Source organism: Tenrec ecaudatus, chromosome 11 (assembly GCF_050624435.1).
Source record: "Tenrec ecaudatus isolate mTenEca1 chromosome 11, mTenEca1.hap1, whole genome shotgun sequence".
Lineage (NCBI taxonomy): Eukaryota > Metazoa > Chordata > Mammalia > Afrosoricida > Tenrecidae > Tenrec > Tenrec ecaudatus.
Window position 1 is genome coordinate 76742843 of NC_134540.1, and position 21527 is coordinate 76764369.

At 40.9% G+C, this 21527-nt stretch overlaps 1 protein-coding gene across 1 annotated transcript in view; it reads left to right on the forward strand.

The window, feature by feature from the left end:
* Window positions 1-21527, forward strand: part of TMEM182 (transmembrane protein 182) — a 74169-nt gene that overhangs the window by 42246 nt on the left and 10396 nt on the right. Inside the window, exon 4 of the mRNA XM_075562573.1 lies at window positions 4870-5007. Coding sequence (XP_075418688.1) covers window positions 4870-5007 — 138 coding nt within the window. The remainder of the gene's footprint in view (window positions 1-4869; window positions 5008-21527) is intronic.

A 21527-nucleotide genomic window follows, 5' to 3' on the forward strand; every position in this document is an offset into this window, starting at 1 on the left:
GCTCTCCAGAGCTTATTTTATTTTTTTCAGCTATACTATGAGCTTACATATGAGCAATTGATAGTCTATTCCACAGTCTACCCCGGCCTCATTTTAGTTGCTGATATTGAGCTTCATTATTATCTCCTCCCAAAGTGGAAGTCAGTTGATTTCTGTGTTTTCGATCTGGGGAAGTCCATGTGTATACTCGCTGTTTGTGTTATTGAAAAAAGAGATGTGCTATGAAAAAGTCATTGCTCATGCAAAATGTGATCCCAACTTTATTACTATCACCAGATATTATTCTGTCCTCTTTGTTTCCCATCTTTGCATTCTAATTGCCAATAATTTGAAGTAAAACTCAGGTCCTGACTTTCATTATATAAAGCTTCAATGGCCACAGTAATGAATGATACAGGAAGCATGAAAAGAAGATGAAAAAATAGAGTCGTGGTAACATGAAGAACAAGTCAACATTCAACCATTCCCAAAGGAAGCATATAATCAGGACCCAATGGTACTGAAAGAAGTCCAAGTCCAGGAATTAATGGAATACCATTCAAAATATTTCAAAAAGTTGATGAAGCACTGGAAGCACTCATTCATAGATGCTAAGAAATTTTGAAAAAGCTACTTTCCTAGATGACTGGAAGAGATGCATGTTTTTACCCAGTCCAAAGAGAGGTGACCCTATAGAATGCACAAATTAGAGCATGATATTATAGATATCACACGCAAGTGAAATTTTGCTGACTCAAAATAAATAAGTAAATAAAACTCAATGTCATCAAGCTGGTGACAGTGCATAATGACCTCATTAGACAGAGTAGTGTGTCCTGTGTGAGTTTCAGGGACAGTAACTCTTTGTGGAAGTAGAATGTCTTGTCTTTTTCCTGAGGAGCAGCTGGTGGTTTTAAACTTCTGACCTAGCAGATGGCAGCCCATCCGTCAGGACTTTTGCTGAAGATCATTCAAAAAAAGTTGGCTGCAATCATTGACAGGGAGCTGCCAGAGGTTTAGGCTGGATTCCAAAGAGGACGTGGAATAACGAACGTCATCAATCAGCTGTGAGGGCTTTTGTGTTCTTCACATTGAGCTGTCCTTCACATTGAAGGGGGCAATCCTGGACCTGCATAAGCGGCACGTCAAGGGCTCTGCACTTTCAATAAATAAGGTTATGCCATCTGCATATGGAAGGTTGCTGATACGTTTTCTTGCAATTCTGATGTCCTGTTCAGATGGAAGTACACCAAAACTTAATCTTGATCATCTCGTAGCTAAGGCAAATGGAAGAAACAATGAAGTACAAGAGCTGAACAGAATATTTGAAAGATCCTGCTGACATTGGACGGGTCTTGGGTGAAAGCAGAGACTAATAGAAAGATGTTCACTTGTATTTTATTGACTAGGCAAAGGCGCTCAGCTTTGTGGATCGTAGCACAAGGTGAATACTCCTGGGAAGAATGGGAATTCCACAACACTTAATTACGCTTATACAAAACCTGTACACAGGTCAAGAGGCAGTTGTGCAAATGAAACAAGGGAATAAAATAAAGGGTTACAATCAGGAAAGGCATGTACCAACATGGTATCCTATCACAATGCTTATTTATTCTGTCTGCTGAGCAAATAATCAGAGAAGCGGGACTGTCTGAAGAACAGGCATCAGGATTACAAGCAGGCTTATCACTAAATTTTGATATGCAGATTATACACCCTTGCTTACTGAAAGTTAAGCGCACTTAGAGCATCTGCTGATGATGATCAAGGATTTCCACCTTCGATATCGATTACAACTCAAAGTCCGGGAAACAAAAATCCTCACTAGTACACCAGTAGGTACCATCTTGGTAAATGAAGAAAGGATTAAAGTTGTCAAGGGTTTCATTTTCCTTCAATCCACAATCAATAACAATGGAAACACCAGTCAAGTGATCACGGGACACATTACATTGGATCCATTTTCTACGGAAGACTTTTTAAAAGTGTTGAAAAGCAAGGAGATGATTTGGAGGACTAAGATGCGCCCAACCCAAGCCCTGGGATTTTTCAGTTGCCTCGCATCTATGTGAAAGCTGGACATTGAGAACTGAAGATGTCATTTCTCATTAGCCTGGAAACCTCCTTTTGCATTTCTTGCAGAGTAGGTCTGAATGTGACAGAATCTCTGTTTTGCTTCCTTTACAGCTGATTTTATTTCACCTTTATTCCTGAACAGTATTTTTGCCAGAAGGATATTTCACAGAATTTTAAGTTAATAAGCCTCCTTTTGTTACTTTAAAGATTTTGTTTCACTGGGTTTGGGTCTTCATCATTTCATGGAAAATTCATGAACAGTCTTTCAAATGGTTGCTTCCCTTGATGTAATATGTCACTTTTCTTTTGGCTACTTTCATTTGGTGTGGGTTTTCAGTAGTTTATTATGTGTCTGAGCATTTTTCTTTGAATATATCCTGTTTGCAGTTAACACAGGGTCTTATATCTATTAATTTATTATTAACCAAATTTGGTAAAATTTTAGGCATTACTTTGGTATTTTTCTGCATTAATATGGCTTGCCCTTCAAATTCATTAATTTTATTTTCAAATATCTCTTAATATTTGCTTTACATTGAATCCATCAACTGACATTAATCAATTAATATTTTTTAAAATGTTATTTCAGGCATTATATTTTTAATTGTAAATTTTCACTTTAGTTCATTTTTATAGATCCTATTTGTCTTCTGTAGAGTTCTCATCTGGTCAAGGGGGTTTAGCTTTGGAGTGCTAACTGATAGGCCAGTGGTTCAAACCCACCAGCCATCCCATGGGTGAAAGATGAGGCAGGCTGTTTCCATAAAAATGTATAGCCTCAGAAAACCTGGTCCTGTGGGGTTTCTATGATTGGAATCCACACCACAGGAGGGGACCTTCTTTTCGTGGTTTCCTTCTTCTGAGCATTTCAATTTTCTGTTCAAGGTTGTTCATCTCACTTTTTAGAGAAGGCTATAAGATGAGAGGGTTGCAAAGCACTCATGGAAAATGGAATGAACAGATAATAGAAAACTTCTCTGAACTTCGAAAAAACCCTTCATAATTGCTTTAAAGTTTATCTGGTCATTTCCACATCTGGATCATGTTTAGTTTGGAATTTATGACTGTTTGCTCCTTTTAGAATTGGTGAGATTCTTCTGGTTGTCTGTATACCAAGTACATTTGGAATTTGGAATTATCAACTATTCTGGACATTTTGTGACCAAACTCTGCATCCTATTAGTATTCGCTTGATGACACGTTTTGCTGTTGTTGGCTTAGCAAGTGATCAATGTGTAAATTCTGCCTTGTCATCTGTGTGTGCTGGTTTTATCTTTCTGCTGCCCAGTGTCTGGTGGGTTTGAACCGCAGACCATGTGGTTCGCCAGTCAGCAAGTAGCTCACAATGCCATCAGCATTCCTCTATGTGTGCTGGTTTTAGTGTTATCATTGTGTTTTTTTTCAAAGCCTGTGCTACTTGAGTCCACCTGGGGCCTGGGCCCCTTAGTTTGGCTGGGCACTTGGGAGGCCTAATATGAGGGTGTACCTAGAAGTACTGTTACTAGGTTTCCAGGTTATACATGCATGTGTTTGCTTCCAACAACATGTGCTTTGAGAAGTCTCTCTTATCAGTGCATGGTTGGAGACAAGCTCTTTCAGTAATGTCAGGGGCTTCAATAAGGTCCTGGAATGATTTCATTATTTTTTAATTACAATTTATCCATGACATTTTTAAGCTGTCTAAGATTTTGCTTTAACCTCATTTGGGTGCCTGGAAGCCTCACATTTTCCCACATAGTTCCTTACTCACTCATGAATGCCAGCTTTTCCCCTTCATTTAATATGTGATGCTTCTCCTCAAAATTTCATTTTCCCTTATTTTTCCCTCTACCTATGATTCCAACTGATAGGTACATTTTGTCTTTGCCAGGCATATTTGTTGGGAAATAATGTCTTTTACTTTCCTACAAAGCTCTTGTATATTCATAAAAATATTAATATGACTCATATGTTTTCTTTAACTTGTCTCCATTTATACCAACAAGAATAATTTATTTTAATGTATTAGTCTTTGGGAAATGATGAATTTGTTTAATAGATGGGTAATTATTCAGCCCCAAAATGATCATTAGAATTTCTTTTTACTTAATTACAATATAGCACCAAACGTAACATCCATTTATCAATGGCAGCATGCTTTCACTGGCCTTATTCGTCCTTGACTTAAAGCTTCTCATATTGAATAATTCCAAACGCAGATATTAATAAAAATATTATGCCAAGAACATCGTTGATATAAAATCTTATATTTAAGTGTATTTTTTCACTTGTCACTCTTATTGTCATTCACTATTTTCAACAGAACAAAAATTTAAATAGAATTGTACTTTTTCAATATATATTTAGGGTGATTATTATCAGTTTGCAAGATGGCACTCTGGTGTAAGCATTATCTGAATGGGATATAAGAAGCCATATTCACAAATAATTTTAAAGTCTTTTCACGTCTTTCTACAGCTGGTGTGAAAGAAATATATATGATCACTGGGTCTTTATTCAAGATATTTCTTTCTAGACCTTTGGGTGTTCCTATTTCTAAAAGGGGAAATCTGGTCAGAAAAAAAAAGAGCTTCCAAAGTACATCGGGGGGCAAATATTGAGCAGGAAGGGGTGCTGGAAGTCACTATCGTCACGACCAAGGCTGTCTGATCAGAAGTCTGTTTAAATTGCTTTAGGACCCAGGAGTCTATCTCGGGTGGCATGGCTGACATTGGGCAACGGGAGAGGAACTGGTCATGAAACGTATAGTGTCATAGCTCTCTTTGTCCACCTCCTCAGTGTGCTTTTCTTTCCCCTTTCTTCTGGGATCTCCAGTTTACCGTGGGTTCTGGGCAGTGCTGATGCTTCTGGGCGTGGTGACCGTCGTGACCGCCAGCTTTCTGATCATCTGCGCGGCCCCTTTCGCCAGCCACTTCCTCTATAAAGCCGGAGGAGGCTCCTACATTGCTGCAGGTATGTTCTGTGCAGACGATACTGTGTGTTCCCCCAAAAGGTTTTCACTTATTTTTTTAAATTTTCTAGTTCTAAGTTCAAGTTTTCAGGCTTCATGTCCTGGTAACATTGCATTTTATTTTACAACATTGAACGAACTATTTGGGAGGAACTCTTCAGGGCATTTTCAAGTGCTAACACTCTTAATTATCATGGCGACTTTTGCCCGTTGTATGATTTGATGGAATGTTAGCTTTACTGTTTCCACACTACATGCATGGCTAGTAATCTTCACCCGTTTATGCCAGGCAACTGGGAAGGCAGTGACATGATGAACCGATTGAAAGACATTTCCATCTGTGCCCATTTTAAAGAAAGGTGATCCTGTCAGAATGTAGAAATTGTTGGACAGTATCATGAATACCACATGCAAGTGAAGGTGCTAAATATTAATAAAAAATCATTCCCGGGATATCTCAAAAGGAACTGCCTGAAAATCAGGCTGGGTTTGGGAGAGGTGGCGGAATGAGCGATATGCTTCCTGGTGTCTTAGGAATCTTGGTTGAAACCAGAGAACACTGGAGGGTCGGGGTAGGGGGAGCTCCCTTGTGTTTTATTGACCATGGACAATAGATGGTGTGCATCATATCGCATTATGTGAATAGTAGAAATTCCAGAGCATTTAATTTTGCTCATGTGCAACCAATATACAATACATGAGACAGCTGCAGGGGCCGTGGATAATTTAAAGTTGCTCTTCTAGCCAAAGTCTCCAATTCCCATCAAACAACTTTTCCCTGCATGGATCTCAGGGCAGATACTGATAGGATTCACCTGCAAATAATTGCAAATAGGATTCTCTTGGGTGTCATTCTGCTGTGCATATAAAATGAGCCATATGAGAAGCTGGAGGAAGGATTTGATTACCAGAGGATCCAGTAGTAGAGCGCATCCTCTGGACTCAAGATCACTGTGCTGTGCAGTGAACCTCCCAGATCCAGAAGACAGCTATAACATCAGAGGAGCAGCAGCAGCAGCAAGACTAGGAACCAGAGCCTGGAAGGGAGAGATGGAGTTGTCCGTTCGTGGAGCAAATAAAGCTGAGTGCTTTTGTGCAGGAGACTGGTTCGTGGAGTGGGGTACCTCTGGGCACTTCATTGGGAAAGTTGAACCCCCTGCCTGACTAATGACAGTGGAGCTGAGTGCCTTCAGTGTGAGGTTACAGGGAGCGGTTGACTGGTGCCTTTAGGCACGGAATCCCAGATGCTGGGTGTGTTGACCCAGAGTTTATGGCTGAATGCCTTTGAGTTAAGGCTGATAACAGAGTGGTACGCCCTTTGGACACTTATTAGCAGAGTTGATAGAGCTTTGCAACATGTCCTGATACACAACCCAATTGTGAACATTCTCACAGGTATCAAAACTTCTTTAATAAGTCCTTTAATTATGAATTTTGTATGTGTGTTGTATGTAGCTCTGTAGTGGATAACAGGAAATAGAGAGGTGAAACAGCTGGCATTAATGAAGACATCACATAGCTATTCAAACAGAACAAGAGAGTTTAAAATCAGGAACGGTGTGAATACATGCTTTAAAAATCAGGAAAGGTGTGAATATGGGTTATATCTTTCACCATACTTCTTCAATTTGTATGTTGAATAAATCATCAAAGAAGTTAGATGACATGAAGAAAGTGACATTAAGATTAGAGGAAGGCTCATCAACATCCTGTGATATGCAGATGAGACAATATTGCTTTTTGAAAACAAAGAAGACTTGCAGCAGTAACTGATGAAGGTCAAAGACGATAGCCTTCGATATGCATTAAGCCCCACCATAAAGAAAGCAAAAATTCTTACAAATGGATCAAAAAGCAATAAAATGGAAATACTGACTTTGCTGAGGGTTTAATTTTACTTGGATATATGATCAAGGCTCACAGAAAAAGCAGTAAAGAAATCAAATTATGTGTTGCATTGCAAAAATTATTTGTAAATATTCTCTTTAAAAAATTTTTATTATGAATTGAATAAAGGTTTACCCATTAAATCACCGGTTTTACATCCAATAATTCCTTTAAAAAAATCATTTTATTGGGGGCTCATACAACTCTTACCACAATCCACCCATCCATCCACCCATCCATCCATCCATTTGTACATTTGTTGCTATCATCATTTTAAAATTAATTTTCTTTCTATGTGAGCCCTTGGTATCAGCTCCTCATTTTATCCATTCTCTTCTCCACATTCCCTCCCTCATGAACCCTTGATAATACATAATTTTTTTCATGTCTTACACTGACTGATCTCTCCCTTCATCCACTTTTCTGTTGTCTATACCCCAGAGAGAAGGTTATATGTACATCATTGTGACCAGTTCCCAATGCCCCCTTCCCCTCCCCCCCCCCGCCACCTTTCCTTACCCTCCTGGTATTGCTATTCTCATTATTGGTCCTGAGGGTTTTATCTGTCCTGGATTTCCTGTGTTTCCAGCTCTTATTTGTACCAGTGTACATCCTCCAGTCTAGTCAGATTTGTAAGGTAGAATTAGGGTCATGATGGGCGGTGGGGGCAGAGCATTAAAGAACTAGAGGAAAGTTGTATGTTTCATCAGTGATATACTTCACCCTGACTGGCTCATTTTTTCCTTGTGATCCTTCTGTAAGGGAATGTACAATTGTCTACAGATGGGCTTTGGGTCTCCACTCCACAATCCCTCTCATTCACAATGTATGATTTTTTATTCTGTGATGCCTGATACCTGATCCCATCGACACCTCATAAACCCACAGGCTGGTGTGCTTCTTCCATGTGGGCTTTGTTGCTTCTCAGCTAGATGGCTGCTTGTTAATCTTCAAGCCTTTAAGACCCAAGATACTATATCTTTTTAGCTGGACACCATCAGCTTTCTTCACTACATTTGCTTATGCACCTGCTTTGTCTTCAGCGATCTTTTCAGGAAGGTGAGCATTATGGAATGTCAGGTTAATAGAACAAAGCGTTCTTGTGTTGAGGGCGTACTTGAGTGAGAGGCCCAGTGTCCCTTAATACTAAACCTATAAATTCATGTACTAGATGTAGTTCCCCATTGTCATATATAAATATATTTACATATATATGCCTGTAATTAGACCTCTATAAATGTCCTTTGCCTTCTAGTACTTTCCTCTATTTCCTTTTAATTTCCTCTTGTCCCATTACCATGTTCAGCCTACATTTGGGTTTCAGAATTCCTTTCATTTACATTGCCCTTGATCAAGCCCTACCAGGCCTCCTACACCCTCCTTGCCATAGATTTAGGTTCACTTGTTATTCCCTTGTCCCTGGGTTTGTTAACACCCACTTCCTTTCCCCAACCGCCTCCTCTCCCATGTCCCTCTGGAACTGTCAGTCCTGTTGTTTTCTCCTCCAGATTGTTTATCCTTCCTATCTTATCTAGATAGACCTACAGAAGTAATAATATGCATAAAAACCAAGACAGAGCAACAAAAGAAAATAAAACAACAAAAAAACAATGAAAAATAATGGAAAAGCCTGTAAATATTTCAAGGTCTGTTTGTTGACCTTTAGGAATGCTTTTTGGTCCAGTCTGATGGGGTGCCACGCTCTGCTCTCAAAGTCTATTTTTGGTATTCCCCGGGGATTTCGTTGCTCTGTTCCCCTTGCTGTTCTTTTGCATGTCCTTAGTGTTTCGCCTTGGGGTGGTGGGGTCAGATTGGGTGCAACTCCTGCATTGTGTCTCCAGTGTTGTCCCCCATAGTGCTATGGGTCAGTGAGGGATGCCATGTCTCATAGTGGGGCTGGCCCTATGGTCCTCTCTATGCACTGGCTGTTCTGAGCAGGAATACTGTCCTTAGGGCTTGGTGGGCCAGGTTGTGCTCCACTCTCTCTTCCTCCCTCTTCATTTATTCCCATGTACTTTGTTCAGATATGCCCTCTCCCTGAGTTGTACCAATAATTATTACACATTTTTTCCACCTCATTCTTTGCAATTTCTTCAGTGTGACATCAGGTATCCCACTTTCTCACTGTGCTTCCAGTTTCTATTCCTTCTTACCTCACTTTTCTGAACTTGATACTTGAGTAAATTCTGTCCTTTTCATCTCAAGTAGTTGATTATTTTCCCCAAGGTTACGGTAACTCATCAACTGTTGCAACTTTGATGATTCTACAAGAACTTTTATGACCCCAGTTGCTACTCACCGAAGAAGGATGGAGAACAATCTCTTTGTAGACTGTGTTTTACCAAATCACCTTGATGTCCCCTTGAGACCATCGTCCTGAGGCACACACACCCACCCAAGGCCCAGTAACTCATTTTCTCAAGGTGTTTGGTTCTGTCTGAGAAGGTTTCATAAGTTTCCCACCTCTGTTCTCCACAACATTCACAGATATATAAGCAGCAAAAGTAAATATCCCTGTACAAATATTCAGTGTGAAATCTGTACATATTTGTTTGCTTATACTCATTCTCTTTCCCATACATGTTAAAACCATCTATGCATCTGCTTATAGATAACTGTTAGGGAAAAGCCCTCTTTAATGCTTTAAAAGCAAAGATGTCGCGCTGAGGTCTAGAGTGTGCACAGAAATCCACAGAAACTAATTTGTATAAGAGAGAGTTTTATATAAAGTGTAAGTGTGCATTAAGAAAGTATCCCAACCAAGTGCTTCCCAAGCCCATAAGTCCAACATTAGCCCATATATCCTACACCAATCTAAAAAATCCTCCTCCATCTCACAAAACACATGCAATGACGCCAACTACAGGAGGAAAGCCAAATCATTGAGCGTGTAAGTATCTCAGCGCAGGCAGGGGTCTCCACATGGCTGCTGCAGCACCCAGGACTGTATCAGGGTAGTCTATGTAGCTTCTTCTCAGGGAGGTCTTGCAGGAAGTGAGCCTTGCTAGCTGAAGCAGTTAACTGGCTAAGGCAGCTGCCCCCTGGTCCGACCCTCAGAGATCAAGAAGCCTGAGAACTAGAACTGCAGCTCACCAAGCCATTTATCTCTTTGTCCCTTCAATTAACCCCACATGTATTCATCGGTCAGGTTGGTACAATAAACTTTAACTATCTATCCTCATATACATTTAAAATTAAAAAAGGATTATGAATAAGGAAGGATGAGGAAAATTGATGCATTTAAATTATGTGCTTGACAAAGAATATTGCATATACCATGTACAGCCTGGAAAATGGGCAAATATTACTTGGAAGAAGTATAGCCAGAATGTTCTTTAAAAGGGAGATATCATCTTTGAGCATGCTATCAAGAGGGACAAGTCTCTGGGAAGGACATCATGTTTGGCAAACAGGAAGAATTTAAATGAGATGGATTGGCATGAGAGCCAAAATAAACATAAAAATATTCACACGTAGCATCTTGTTTTGTTGTACATAGAGTTGCTCTGAAGTTGAATGGACTTTATTGGCACCTAACAACAATATCCCTATTATGCACAGGAAGACAAAGGGACTCGGAAGACCTCTGACATCCTTGAGTCATTCTGTGATGCACACGTCTTTTTACCCTGTTAATTTGCTGTCTGTAAAATGAAGGCCTAACATAAGTCCTTGTACGACATCAGGTGAATGCTTGTTGTCTTAAAATGTTAACCCTATGATAATAGTTTTGATAAAGGTATTCTCATGACTAGTTTATCGGTAGTAAAAATAGAGGGTCTACACCATCACCATTCAATTTTATTTACTGTGGCTTGCATGAATTACTTAAATACATTTTCGACATTTTTCAAAACTGTGCTTGTTTTAGCTTCCTAACTAGGTGAATTCTTATTGAAATGATGACAGTCTTTTGGAAAAAATGACTGGACAAAAGAGTTATGTGAATTTTAAGCCTTTTAATTTAATTAATAAATAATAAACAGAACAACGCTAGCCTGAAAAGATAAGTGCAGATGCTGATTTGGAAATATTAAATTGTCCACACTTCCATGGGACCAAGCTGCATATGACTATGCATGCTTTGCCACAAACCAGGAGGACAAAATGTCTTTATTTTTTATTGTGGTGACAGTTCAAGGAAAGGAACGTTGTGGAATTGTTTTCATCATGAATTAAAGTGAACAGACTTCTTTCATTCCCGGTATAGCCCAGGTCCCTCTCCCTTTGGCAGTGTGACTGGATACAGCAGCTTGCAATGATGCCACGTTAGAGGTGCCATTGAGAATCTGGGTCTCAAGGCCCACTCCCTTGTTCTTAGCCAGGAATACTTTCTCTTTGAGAGTAGTTCCCATTCATTAGTCACCCAACCTTGTTTTGTTTACATTTTAAAATTATTGTAGTTATCATTTGTTATTCACAATTGAGTAACTTTTAACAAGTGTTTGACATGTGTTCTCCCTAAATCCAGTATTCGCACATGACCCTGTTCCTCTATGTCTCTCCCAATTCCAGGCTACCCTGGCGCCCTGTGACAAAATTCTCTTTCCCTCTCCTGCTGGATAATCTTTCCAAAATGCTGACTAAGACATTTTTTTCACTTTACAAATATTATATCAGATTATAAATACAGTGAAAAATATTTTAAAAGACAAATACAAAAAGGCATAACTTATTTTTAATACCTTATTACAAATGGTTGCTTATTTCCTTCTGATGTTTCAATCATATCTCTTTATTTTTTTCCAGTGGACTTTGGGTTTTACCAACAGTTTACGCTTAACCACAACCCCTACACATTGGTGGTCCAGTTATCCCAGATGTGTCCATAAAAAAAGCCTGCTAATCTGCCTATGGAAAGGTGACAGCCCAGGTCAACCGAGTGGAAGCGTTGAACTCTGTACTGCAGGGAGTTTCCAGTAGCTGGAATTTAGGAAACTTCTTTTAAAAAGTCATTTTAAGTAAGATATAAGAACATTTGATGTTTTGCCACAAATCATTTTCTACATGGTTTCATTGTCTTTATAGCCAACACAAACACAGCTGATGACATACCCAATTATCCTGTCATCAGTGGCCAGTAAGCAAATAATTCTCTTCTGTACTGTTTGCACATAATATTGTGCTTAATTCTGAAGGAGGACAGCGAGAGCACCAGATAAACAACTTTGGCTCAAAGACCGTCTCAGAAGTCCACTCTGAGAAGAGGAGGCCCGTGAAACACATCTATTTATTCGACTCTTTCCTTCACTGATTTATTAAAGGATTTTTATTAAGGACCTGACTTTGTCCATTAGATCTCATATATTAAATTTTTTAAATTGATGTCTATCTTACATTTCATAAAACAACTTTTGGAAGTGTAAAATTCATCCTTTTTTAGTATTCACTCAGAGTTGTGCAAACATCATCTCTCTGTAATTCCATAATATTTTATCCCCCTACAAAGAAGCCTGTATTATTAGCATTCATTTTCCCTCTTCCAGCCCCTGGAAACAATCATCTTTATGGACTTGCCTATTTGGGATATTTTAAATAATCCATAAAACCAAATCTCTTAGAAATAAGCATACCCATTTCCAAATGCATTCTTCGCCTCCCCCAAATCACATCCAATTCTTGTTTCATTTAAAGTTCTAGTTAAGGTGATAAAGATCTTTCCAGAGATGATAAATATATAAGAGTAGGTGAAAAAATGATTGCTATAAAATCATGGAAAGTTTTATTTCACAAAAATGTCAAAACATGAAGCTATTTCTTATTTATTCCCATCTTGGATTATACACTTGAAGGTGGTGTTTCCATCTCTCTACGCTGGAGAAACATGAGGCTGTCTGCCTCCGTAAAGACCTGTAGCCTTAGAAGCCCCATGGAGCTATCAGAAGCCCTACTGTGTTCCATTGGGCCACAGTGAATCAACTTGATACTGGGTTTTTATCCTTCCCCAAAGAATTCAGTTCTCGTTGATTTATAACTTGTCATAACGACAGTTTTGACATTTTAAAATTAGTGTTCACTTTACATAACCTTTGAGTTTGGGGAGCCAAAAGAAGGGCTACAGCATGGGTGGGATAAGGTTTGCTAAAGAAATTTTCATAGGACAGCTCTTGCTCCTCGCAAAGATGAACAGAGGTATTGTCGTGCTGGGAAGGAAAAAAAATGATTCCTCAGTGAAACTTTTCTGGTCTTTTCCTTAGCATTTTTCATTTTCTTTAGACTTCTTCATAATAAGTCCCTATGATTTTCCTATGTCTTTCAAGAAAATCTATAAAGACCTGTTTGCAGAAAGGTTTGCATTGTAGTTTTTATTTTACAAGAGAAGTGTACAGGCTATATGTGGGTGTATGTGAATATGTGTGTGTGGGTTTTGTACTTTAAAGATCCTTGGCCTTTGTTTTCATTTTACAGTTTGTGTGTAAAAATAGCATATCAAAGTCATTTGGGGCTGAAAAGTGTGTATGAAGATAAAGCATGTAATAAGTATTCATACCTATGAGGCGCGTGGGTGGCTCTTCTTTTTTCAGACGACTCATGTGCAGCACAGCAGTTCTGGGCTGAAGGTTTTCTTGAACAAGCCTTTACTCGCAAGCCCTCAGGGTTTTAAGAGGACTCTTAGGCACCTGGCGAGTCCAGTCTGAATGTCACTAACTAGAGCAGTGTGAGGCGGCTTCTATTCAAATGGGACAGTTGTGTCCTGTATGGCCCAGTTCTGTGTTGGTGGAAAACTTGTAGCCTCCCAAGAACAGAGAAATATGATATGGAGGGAGATAAGACATCACTGTGTGCTTTCTGTTCCAACAACAAGAATAGTGTTCTCGAGGAAAAGTACAGTTCACTGTGAGTCGTAATGTCCACAGTGAAACAGTCGGCTGTAGCAGTTGTGAAGTCAGTGGATCATCCTTGCTCTTGACGACTACCTGTCGGAAGGCTTTCAAAAATGTACAATGCTTTATTATGAACACTCCTACGAAATGTTGATACGCAATTATTCTTTCAGTGTTGAAGATGGAGTCGTACATATTCTGTTATGCAAGAACAAGGAAAATATGGAGCGATGCTAAACTGAGTAATCATCAAACTCTAAGGTAGCCAGTCAGTCATCTTTCTGTTGTACAGTTAAGAGGGGATGAGAGTCAGTGGAATTGAGTGTAGGATACTTTCTTGGTGAGCTTTTTCTATTTTCAAAATGAAGAGATTTCAATGTGAAGTGTTCTGAAGTCTTACGTTTCAGCCCTTGGACAGTATCCGCTGCCTAATGTAGCCTCTCAGGGCTATCCTAGGCCAACATATGTGTTCTGCTCGGAAAATTAGGGACAGATACTGGTTGGACCCACAGTTACTTGGGCTGCATTAGCAATACAATACAAAGGGCTTGTACTGTCTCCTTATTTAGACCAGAATTCCAGATGGCCATTGCTGGGTGTGTGCACATAGAAAATGTCTGGCATCAGCAAGAGATTGTTTGGACATTCCGCTCGTGACAGATGCAGGCTGGTGCCACGGCTGTAGGGTGAACTTTCCACAGGCCCAGAAACCCCCTGTAAGGCTTGTGTTGCCACCCCTTGCAGTTGGTCAGATAACCTCTCCTGGGACACCAGGGGTCTATTTCCCAATGAGATGCAGCTCTAGACAAAATGTGCAATAACTGTCAGTGTGTTATGACACTGAGTTTATGGTTCAGGGAGCCTTGCTACACAACTGCAATGTATAAGCAACTGCATAGATAGATAGATAGAGAGATAGATAGATAGATAGATAGATAGATAGATAGATAGATAGATAGATAGATGATAGATAGATAGATATAATTAGACTGCTGAATATCCCTAATCCCTGGGTAAAATGGCACCAATACAATAACCGCTGGCCACAACTATCCAGTCTGAGATGTCAAAGACTCATGGCCTGGTCTTGTTTGTATTTGGACACAAGCATCAAAACTAACATTGAGTGTTTTATCACATTGTTAGGGCAGAAACACTTGTATTCTACACGTTAAATCTCCTTCTTCTGAACGACAAGCTCTAATTATTCCCCTTCTCCCCACGCCCCACACCGAGTGGAGAGACAGACAGAATCTCACTGCAATAGAGGAAATTGAAAGGATCCTGTTAGCATCTAGATCTCTTATTAAACACCCGGGTGATGGGAGTACGCAAACACCTGGGAAATCCACCACCTCGATCTAAGAATCGGTTGTCTGTCGTTATTAATTGCTGTTGCGTTGACTCAGACTTGTGACTTGATCCTGACCCTGTTCCTTTCCGCCCAGACGCTCGTTGCCTCACTAGTCGGGTTTCGTTGCTTAACTTTTCGAACTAGAGCACTCGGCCTCCCTTCTGAGATCATTCTAGTCTGGAAGCTCTGGCGTTTGAAATGTCAGAAGCACAATTTTCACCAACGTCGCAGCATGTAAGCTAGCACAGTTGGCAAACTGACAGATGGGCAGTGAATTTGGGGCCCGGGGTGTATCAATGGAAGCCAAGGGTACCTTCCTAGCATCGTTTAGTCCTTTGGCACACGGCAGAGGCAAAGTTCTGCTTTCAGTTCCTGAATGTACTTGCTTGCTTTGTCCTAGTCCATGACTCCGGGCTGTACTCTTGGCTCCAGAAGCTGTTTCGCAAGCTGTCGGTGGTCACCAGGGACATAAGCAGAGCAGGCTTGGATAAATTCCTGTAAATCCTCTGACCGTGTGGGACAAACAACTTGAAGCACATCCCTGGGTGACTCATACTTTATTTTCTGATCTGGAGGATCGTGCGCACTACAAAAGCAGAGATGTGATCTCCCTCCAAGAACCGGTTTAGGAAAGGCAAGGGCATCAAGGGAACGCTCCATTCCTTACAGCTAGCAGGTAATAGTGCCTTAGGAGCAAATGAGATTTGTACGTTTATGTTACGCTGGGTTGTCTAGGTAAACAAAACTAATGACACTCATATATGCATTAGAAAGCACTTTATACAAAGACGTAATTTAATATCAAGAAGGCATCCCGGTCCGTGGGGTTGATGCTATCTAGAACCTTCTTCAGACTTGGCTCACTGTAGGCCTATAAAGGGGAGATCCCAAGCCAGGGGCTGCAGAGTCACACGGATCCATGATTGGGGGGGAACATGGCAGGGCCCTGACAGCTCCTACGGTTGTGACCCATGCAAACCCACCCCTGAGAGCAGACACAGAATCCCAGCAAACAGGCAAGCAAAGGGCAAGAGAGAGAGAAGCCCTCACTGATTCTCTTGGAGACCAGCTCCTGCCCGCTGGACAGGCGCAACTCCATCCCGACCTCCACGCAGATCCCATCAAGAGGGCCTAAAGTCAAACCTCCGCTGCTCTCTTTCCCCTTTTCTCTAAAGAGATCAAGGATCTTCCTCGGAGTCCATGAGCACATCGTATTTAATTCTATGTAGTATAATATGGAAATCATAGATATGTAATCTGAGGGAATTTTTTTCCCTCTCATCCAGGCGGGGTGGGGATGCTCACGGAAGGCACTAGCTTTCTTTGGCAGAGGTGGAGCACAGGCCTCACATAGAGGCTCGGTGTCATTCTTTGCTCGGCATGTCTTCCTCCAGAGAAAGCAGCGTATGGTGGCCATTGGGGCAGGAAAAGCATCATAGAGGAGCAGAAGAGCAACGGGAGGAAGGACTTAGGGGGGAATTGCTGACAGCCCGCTGCTGACAGGCATTCTAAACAGGCACGCTCATTTTCCTGGTCTGCACCTGTTGTCTCCATGTCCATATAGAGACCAGAGCTAGGCACAGCCACTTACTGTGGACAAGCAAAGGGACTCTGTGTCAGGAGGACAGGCCTGGACAGCTAGCAGATACTTGCCTACCATGGAATTTCTATGGTTCAAGGGAGACGCATTCAGGACAAAGTCAAGAGCCCAGCTTTCCTATAGGAAGGAGAATACCTCCTCAAGGTCACCTGAAGAGCTCTAGGCTCGATGGGTTGTTGACAGTGAGAGCTGAGAAGGAAACGGGGGCTCATAAAACCATTTCACTGACCCTGTAGCCAGATGTACTCCAGGTAATAGAATTGATTTCTCTAGAATTGATTTTTATACACTATAAAAAGGTGGTTTGGATGTTTCCTTTTACTAACATTGAATGGTTTAAGGATAGAAAATGTTCTTTTAAGTAAGAGTAGAGAATTTAAGTCAATCTTATGTTTCTAAGTATCGCCTACTCTGTATCCCCACTTTGGGTTTCAGTTGTAATACTTGGGAGTTTGTCAAGAGAAATTGCTGCTTTGGGGACTGACATGATTATGAATGGGAAGGCCTTCCTTCAGACTTTTGTGAGGAATATTTTTAATGCTCCGGACCTGAAAATTTTATCTAAATATTTTATTGAATATTAAACAAGACCTACTTGTTTAATGTTACAGAGAAAAGTTCTGGAAAACTTGATCATAGCAACATATTTTTTAACTTTATTACATTACGTTCTCAGATTCTTCTTTGAAGGTTTTTTACACACTGCTTCTTCATTGAAATGCCCTTAAGGGGATGCTAGGATCAAACTTGCCCAGGTGCAGTTTACAGTGAGACAAAGATGCGATCAATATTGGACTTTAAATTGAGTGAGGACAGATTCCAGAACCAGAGGAACATTTTAGAAGGGACATTTGACAGTGAAGTCTTGGTACCTCAACCAGGTCACGGCCATGCTGAGGCGTGCTGACAGAAGACAGGACGCACACCACAGGCTCCCTGGGGACTTAGCGATCCCACCGGGTCTGCTGCTGTGTTTCCTTGCAGTAGGCATTCTAGATTACGGTCAAACTCCTGACCAGAAAAATCGAGAGGAGAGACCAAGTCCATAATTGATTTAGGAGAATTCTTCTGGAAATTCTTTAACATCAAACCTGAGTAGTGGCTCCTTAACCGGTTTTTCTTTTTTAAAATCATTTTTAAAGATTCTATATTTCTAAATAATAGAATTTATGATTCTGGAAAATTAATGCTTTTACTCACGTGGCGCATGCTTACAAGGCATAATTGCTTTCACTCTGAAATGGACGTTTCAAAGATGAACGATGACTTGCTTCCTTCAGGCCGATGTAGCTTGTGATTCAGTTTTGTCATTTAGAAAAGACTTGGTGAACACCCTGCCTTTCTGTTGCTTCAATCTCTTTTTTTCAAAGCATGTTTCATTGGGCATCTGGTACTCAGAATGAAAGGGATTTTAATTTCTTTAGAAAAAGCTGTTTCATTTCATAGACCTCCCCAACCATTTTGCTCAGCAATAGCTTGTTGCTGTCGTTAAGTGCCACTGAGTCAACTCCGACCCCTTGTGATGCTACACCCAACGGAACTCAACTCTGCTCTGTCCTGCACGGTCTTTACAATTGTCCCTGTGCCGGAGCCCATTGCTGCAGCCACTGTGCCCACCCTTCTCTCCAGGGCCTTCCTCTTTCCACCGTGACTCACTTTACCAAAGGGAGCTTCTCCTCCAGGGACTGGTCTCTCCTGACAATATTTCTAAAGCATGTGAGATGAAGGACCAGTCTGGCCTTACTTCTTCCAAGTAAGGGTGTCCTTTCAGCAGTCCGTGGCGCTCACCATATACTCCAGCAGCACAATTCAAATGTACCAACTCTTCTAGGATCTTTCTTACTCAACGCCCTACCTCATGCAGGGCTTCGACACGTTTTCACAAATAGCTAGTGACTAAGAAATATTTGTTTCTTCTATATTTTGCTATAAAGTTTCTGAGGCCTTTAAAATTATTTTTCTTTCTCTCTTTACACTTCTTTTTATTTTTTTTTAAAGAAGAAAGAGAAGCACCTCATGTGCAAATTCATTCCAAATTTGCTGAAATTCTGTCCTAAAGATAATTTTTTTTCCTTATAACTAATGGGCTAATGGGGAGAAGATGGGCGATTTGCTTGATTTAACACTTGAAAAAAAGGTTAAATCCTTAAAAGTTTGGATTCACTTCAGTTTCGCCTTTGAAGAAGTTTCGTAATGAGGCTACGTGATTACTGATGCCACCTTGTGGAGAATGCTTATCAAGACCTAGTATGCATCTCTGAGGCTCTGAGCTAAAGACAGTGTTTCTCTCTGGAAATCTTAGAACTAGGAGAAAGCAGGGCAAAAAGTATTCCCTTGCTACTTGTTCATTCATGAAATAGTGCAGTTGAAGAGGGGTTTTCAATATTTTAAAAGATGTCTTAGAATAGTATTTTCTAACTATAAGCAAGGGCTCGTTCTAAGGGTTACTGCTATCCACGTTAAAAATAGTGGCAGTTCCAGCACGCAGCAAACCCACGTACAACGGAACAGAGCACTGCCCGGTGCTGGGCCAGCCTCCCAGTCCTTCTTATGTTGGAGCCTCTGACTGCGGCCACTGTGTCAATGCAGCCCAGTCATGCGGGGAGACTTTCTTGTGAGCTTCTGTGCTGAGGGCTCAACCACAAGTCGCAGCCATTCGTCTCTTAGGGCCGCTTGCTACAGTAGTGTAGTCATTGCTTCTATTTTACCAGTGAGGACATGGAGACAGCGAGAAGGAAGACACTTGCTCCAGGTGTTATGCTCATTGCTAGGTGCTGTCCAGGCTGTTTGCCACCAGTGACCCCATGTGACAGGGCCGGACTTCCCCTGGGTTTCATAGGCTTTCTTCATTAGAGGAGCCACTGAGAGCCCAAGAGCCACTGTGTCTCCCCACGTCCTACCTTTCATTCAGTTAAGGGCCACGCTCTGAGGGCTCCTCTGCTCAAGGTTTCTCACCTCGTCAACTGTCACACTGTTCTAGCTACCAAACATTCGAAGTAGGATTTGGACCAGTGTAAGCAGAATCCATGCCTTGTCTCCTTAAACTACGTGCTATATCCTGAAACTATTAACGTGAGTAAAAATTTCCTTAGTACAAAATGAAATATAACTTCTCAGATAAAATCTCTAATTCTGTGTAGAGATGGTAAATTCCTCTGCCGTAGTGCTGTTTAGATATTCAAGAGAGTCATCGATGATTGAGAAATCTGAAGGCCATTCTACGCGATGAGCTCACTACAAACGGAAGGCCAGAAAATAAAAAGGGAAGTGACTAATGTATTTGAAAATAGCAACAAAGGATATTTTGAAATCTGAAAGATGAAATCAGGCAATTATAATTCATAAGTGGTGTAGTTATATAATCGTTTGTCAATTTGAAGATTAAGAGTGAAGGGGTGGAGTCTAGCCTGTCAATCAAGTCATAGCCAATGAGGCCTCTGTGTGGGCATGGCCTTCTCCCGAGGATTCTGGGAACTCCTGTATTCCTCCCAGAGTCAGAAGACTCTCTCTGCTCACTCCTTGAGAGACATTGCAGTTAACAAGACACATGGAACTATACTACTGCCCTGAGCTGGAAGAACCACGTGAAGACCCCAGGGAGACAGGTTAGTGGCAGTCAGAGTCTCTGAGCTGAGGGAACCATGTGAAGAACCCTGCCAGTGCTGAGATACCTCTACCCACACTGGGCCCACCATCTTCCTGCATTCGGCATCATTGCATGCTTTTCTTGAGTCTGAAAAGAATTTATAGATTGGTGCCAGACATGTGGACTAATATTGGACTTATGGGCTTGGACAGGGCTGGGGTAGGATGCTTTCTTAATGTACAATGACCCTTTATATAAAACTCTTGCTTATACACTCTTTCAATGTCTCTGCATAAGCACTAGTCTTTTTTTTAATTCAACACTGATATTTTATTATCTGAAATTTTATCGTTTTCACAAAGCAAAAAAAAAAGCGGTATCAAAAACATACACATATGTGTTTCTATGGATTTATTTCCCTAGTCTACCCGGACTAGCACAAGGGACATGAAAGGACAGCAGTTAAATGACATAGAAGAGGTGAAGAAAAACATGCTCTCACCCATACAGATGAGTTTGAAAAATGTTTCCAAGAATGGAATGGCAGATTTTGACAAATGAATTAAGTGTGGTGGAGAGTAATTTGAATTTGAATGTGATAAAGTTGTTTTGTAAAAAAAAAATTAAATATATAGCTTGAAAAAATTCAGGGTTTTTTTGGGGGGGGGTTCACTTATATATATATATTTTTTTTTCTTCTTTCCTCTATTTCCTCCTGCCCACTATCATGTTTATTACCATTCACCTCTCTATAATTCTCCCCAGATACAATTGAATGGCACAAATATGCCCAGAAAAGCGACCCAGTTCTTGCCATCAGTTTTAGAACCCTTACTATTCCCCTGCACCTGTCAGTATGGGCTCTCTGCTCACCTCCTCCAACCTTCTCCCTTCCCATGCCCCCACGGATCGTCTGTCAGTCCAGCTGTTGTCTTCATAAGATTGTCTATCCTGCCTGTCTTATATAAACACACACACACACACAGAATGTACAGAGTGTCACCAGTCTAACAGAAACCGTGCCCTAGTGCAGATGCTAAACAGAGAGAAGGAAATGTTATAAACCACCAGCCTGGTCCTCATTTCTCTCAGGGCGACATACCCAGGGTCATGCTTAACCTAACAGTACATACCCCCGTTGAGTCTTCATTCTTTGTGTCTGAAAAGCAAGCATCCTAAACGTCCTCTTTGCTAGTCCTGCAGTCAGGGATGGAGTGTTCTAGTGTCTCATCACCAGTTAAACTCTGCCCCCCCCTCCCATGAAGAACTAC